General features: G+C 47.3%; 1 protein-coding gene across 1 annotated transcript in view; it reads right to left on the reverse strand.

The window, feature by feature from the left end:
- Positions 1 to 2839: 2839 nt before the first annotated feature.
- Positions 2840 to 4981, reverse strand: part of TDRD1 (tudor domain containing 1) — a 64881-nt gene continuing 62739 nt past the window's right edge. The window contains exons 28-29 of the mRNA XM_010859590.1: positions 3124 to 3172; positions 2840 to 2918 (exon numbers count right to left, since the gene is read on the reverse strand). Coding sequence (XP_010857892.1) covers positions 2840 to 2918; positions 3124 to 3172 — 128 coding nt within the window. The remainder of the gene's footprint in view (positions 2919 to 3123; positions 3173 to 4981) is intronic.

The raw sequence follows: 4981 nt of genomic DNA on the forward strand, positions 1-4981 counted from the left end.
TTTTTTACAAAACTAGGATTCTAGCAGCCTCCCGTGAGGACAAGGCAAAAGGGAGCACAGAAGTTTCCTGCTGCAGAGCAGGTGTTTGTGAACACGGGGCCCCTCCCTGTACTAGGGGACAAACCCAGGCAGATCCATCTGGCTCCACCATGTGCCTCTGCTTGCCCAGGTGAATGTTTTTCCAGAGCCTCTTAAGGTTCTGCTCATTAAAACAGAATTGAGGGTGGCAATCTGGAAATCAAGTGCCTCCTTGTGAGCGCCAGGCTCAGGCGGTGCTGACCCTGAGACCTCAGCAGCACCTCCCCCCACCGACCCCCATGCCCCCACCCCCACCGCAATCCCCACTGTCACACAGCCCACACTGAACCTGCCTGCCGCGTGGCAAATGGCTCAGGGACTAGGGGCTGTGTCTCAGTCTCTGAATATGCCTGGCATGTAGTAGGTGAGACACATGCTTGCTGGAAATCAGCATCATAACGCTTCAGGCAGGTGGGCTGGAGGGATACTTCCTGATGAAGTATTCTTCCTGTGCTCACTGCACTCACGGTATCCTGTTTTATACCAAGATAAATGAACCTCATGTTGTTTCAATGATGATACAGAATTAATAGTACTCTACACTATCTAGTCCCACCCAATCATCTCAAATATTCAGCTCAATCCCCCTTCCTCACACAGCAAAACTTTCTTTCAACACTAATTCAACATTCTAAATACAACCCTACATCTAAGACTTGAAAGGATGAATTCCACAGTAAAAAACAAACAAACAAACAAACAAAACCAGCTGCTCCCATCTAGTGAGCATAATTTACTCACTAAAGCACCCAGTACCAGGCTCCATGGGCTTCCCTGGTGACTCAGACAGTAAAGAATCTGCCTGCAATGGAAACCCGTGTTCAATCCCTGGTTCAGGACAATCCCCTGGAGAAGGGAATGGCTAACCATTCCAGTATTCTTGCCTAGAGAATTCCATGGACAGAGGAACTTAGTGGGCTACAATCCATGGGGTCACAAAGAGTTGGACATGACAGAGATTAACACACACCAGACTCTATACTTACGTATCTTCTCTCTCCTAATGCTCACAGCAAGCCCCCATTTGACAGATGGGAAAGCTGAGACAGAGAGAAGCCAAGGTGAGACAGTTGAGACAGTTCTGCCCCAGGTGAGACAGTTAATAAGTGGATCCTACTCCTTCTGGCCTCCCTGTGTTCTGTTCCATCTGTCACCTTCCTGTTTGTGGGGGATCAGGACAGAGGAACAGAGCCTAATTAAAAATCTGCCACCCTGAATCTCACCTGTTGGCAGTCTTCCATCAGCTGCCAGCAACTCCCACACTCGAGCACATAACTTGAGAAGATTTAGAGAACTTTCTGCAGTCTTGTGCTAGGCAGATGGGAGTGGTCTGCAACCCAGGGGCAGAAACAGAACTTCCATCTCCAGGTATACCTTGTCAAGCCTCTTCCATTACGAAACACCTGGCTCATCACATTTGCTCCTTTCTATTCCATTACTCATGCTAATCCCACACATCGTCATTCCCGGCTTCTGGGGTTCTCACACATGGACCTGGATCCCTCCCCGACTCCCTAGCCTTTTCATCTGATTGTTATTTTCAAATTCTGATGTGTGAGGTTTGCTGCAGGGCACCACAAAACATAACACTCTGTGCTGCCTGGAGATTGCATTTCCCAAGAGACAGGAAGAAAGCAAAGGCCAAACAAGGCTACTTTTGAAAAAGAAGGGCCAGACCGAACAGCAATAGCTAAAGGCGGTTTTGCAGGACAATGCCCACCTTCTCCTCTATGATCGGAAATGAAACGAGGGCAGGGTGAAAAAGGAGAGCGCTTCCACCTCCTTACAAAATGCAATTCCAACCCCAAATATTAGATTAGCCCTTGGCAGCCTCCTCTCCATCAGTAGAATGGAAATCTGAATCCTTTTACAAAAACAGTCCACACCAGAAGAGAAAGACTTTCACATTGGAGGTAAGTCAGCCAGGAAGCCTGTGGTCTTTCGCTGTAACAAACATCTTCCTTGTTCACTTGGCAAAATGCTTGGCTCAGACCCAGGCAATCAGGGGAAGTGGTTGACACGTTTCTAGTCCGATAAGGCATGAAGGGCATTTTACAAGTTGTTCTGGGGCACGCTATGCTTTCTCTAACAAAATCACAAATTTTTAGAACCCAACAGTCTGGCAACCAGAAATCAGCCTCAAGGGACAAACTGTGCCCTTTGGGCCCCTGGATGGCTAGGGAGAAGAGGCAGATTGGGTGTAAACCACAGGCTGCCCACACCCTGTACCTGACAAGAGATTCTGATGCTTGTTATGATCGTATTTGAAAATCCTTTATTGAAACTGTCAGTATGTGTATTAGTCACTCAGTTATGCCCAACTCTTTGAGATCCCACAGACTGTAGCCTGCCAGGCTCTCTGTCCATGGAATTCTCCAGACAAGAATACTGGAGTGGGCAGCCATTCCTTTCTTCAGGGAATCGTCCTGACCCAGGGATCGAATGGGTCTCCTGAATTGCAGGCAGATTCTTTACCACCTGAGCCACCAAATCCACTGTCATAGGATTCTGGAAAGTGCATCCACAGGACTGGAACTCCAAAGATGGAATTCCAAACTAGCTCTGCTTCTAACCAGGTGGGTAACTCTGCAAACACCAAGCTCCCACCTCATTCATCTGTTTCATAACTGACAGTGTTTTAAAGATCCAGTGAAACAGTATGAATGTCCCCCATAATGGTAAAAGACTTTTTGAACCTATGACGTTAAAAGATTATCACTGCATTTCACATATTAAGGTCATATAACTACATTCATATGCCCTATAGGGTAGACATGATCAATTCCACTTTCACACTTGTGAAAATGGTCTTGGAGAAGTTGGGGCCCAAGGTCAAAGAGCTGGTAAATCACAAGTTTGGCGTCAGGCCCAGTTTTTCGGATGCAGGCAGCCCAGACGTGACAAGCAGCGTGCAGCACACAGTTGGTGTGCAAAGGGCACCAATCTGACGTCAGGAGACCTGAGCACCAATCTCCCAAGTCCATTCTTTCAGTCACTCGATTTTCTCCTTTCAAAAATGGGGGTGACATTACGCACCCTATTTACCTGGAAAGGTTATTGCCAGGATCCCAGGAGCCAACAGTGCCGAAGTCCTCTGGGTAAGGGCAGAGGTGCCCAAGTGGAGATCAGGAAAACTAGTTAAGAGAAGGGACCCAGGATCAGGAAGGGAAGTGAGGAATTGCAGGCTCACAATCAGGGAAACCCAGCAGGTGGTTCTGTGGTGGAAGAATAAGCTGCTGGAGCTGTTTAGAAGATGAAAGGGTGAACTAAAAGAAGGGCCTTTGAGTGTGTTCAGCTATTTTGGGTTGATGGCTTGGGATACTGAAGCAGGGGTGTCTCGCATGGCCTAGACCCACTCTTATGCAGGGCCCCCAAGAGAACTCTAATAGCTTTGTCGATGATGTGAGGGGCTTATTGCATTTTTAAAAAATATCCTTGTGGGATAAAATTAAAAATTAGCAATTTTGTTACAGTCCTCTCAATTAAAACTGTTTTTTATTTTCTTACTGCTCAGTGTGGGAATCATTGTTCTAACACACTCACAGTGTTGACCCTTCCACTGTTACAATGACATGAAATTTAACTTATTCAATAGCAACTATTAAGCATCTGCCCTGCACTCAGCACTCTCCCAGGTGTTAGGGATGCGGTGGAAAAAACTCCATAAGATGCGCACCTGGTGGGCACATTCTTAACAAGGGGCTTTTACATTTGCACCAGCGGTTTATCCTTAGTGTCATCACTTGCCAGTTAATGACTGTGCTCATTACAGAACCAGGAGCCAGGGTTCCCGGCAGGCAGTCTCGTTCTCCCTCGGGCAGTCTTCCACCCTTCCTAGGTCTCCGTCTCCTCATCTGTAAAAACAGGGGCATCTAACTATAATTCATTTCAAGAGCCTGAGCCTAGTGAGGGGGAAGGGAAACAGCTACTCTAAGCTCTGGGTGGTGGACCAAAAAGCCAGATTTAAAGAAAAATGTCATTGATGGTTTTCAAAGAGACGGGTCTGATGAAGGAAGGATGGAATCCCCGTGGACCTCCGGGATTTGCTTGGGGATCCACACTGGGAAATTCTTAATACATCAAGAGATGGCTCTGAGCTGGATGTCTACAAAGAAGAGTAAGGGCCGTATCCCACGCAAAGAACAAGCCAGTAAAGCTTTGTATCTCATCAATCTAAGGAAAAGAATGGCTACAAGCTACTGAAAGCCAGCAGCATTTACAAATTAACTCTCACGGCCTTTGCCAGCTGCAGCGCTGAGTCTTCGCTTTCCTTCTCTTTTCTGACTCCTCTCAATAACTGCACATTTCTTAATATAATGTCACTGAGAAAGCAAAATAGACCTTGAATTTTTAGACTTCAATTTATAAAACACTTAGGTTCTAGAGGGGTTGTTTTTAAAGGACCGCCTAAATTGTACACGTTTTATTTATTTAGTTCCAAGATACTAAACACACTTCATAGTGTCCCCATGGAAAGGCCCTTCTCAGCAGGACAGCCACTGATTCCACAGTGAAAGGGAAGCAAGGTGCGCTCCTTTCCTCTCTTCTGCCTGAGTGTCCACCAAATTTTTAAATCCATGCCCCCTGGCAAGCTTTTAAGGTGCAATTCTAAGACCCTCCCTTTTCCCCTCCCAGAAGGTGGCCACAGAGCTGGGCTCTGACCTGGAGAAGTGCAGGAAGCTGGGCTGGACCAGCTGGCCAGAGTGGGATTGACGGGGAGGGGGGTGTCCAAGCAGGTGAATCACCATAGAGGATAAATCCCTTAGACTTCCCAAAGGCCAAGGACGAGTCTCTCGGGGCCACGGGCCCCTCAGGCTCTGCATGCAGAGACCTCGCTGGGGTCACCGGGCTGCTTGGGAAAAGCATGCAGGAGTGACTTTAACAGCTGCATCTGTTCTGTAAA

The sequence above is a fragment of the Bison bison genome, unplaced genomic scaffold (genome assembly GCF_000754665.1).
Source record: "Bison bison bison isolate TAMUID 2011002044 unplaced genomic scaffold, Bison_UMD1.0 scf7180017864456, whole genome shotgun sequence".
Taxonomy (NCBI): domain Eukaryota; kingdom Metazoa; phylum Chordata; class Mammalia; order Artiodactyla; family Bovidae; genus Bison; species Bison bison.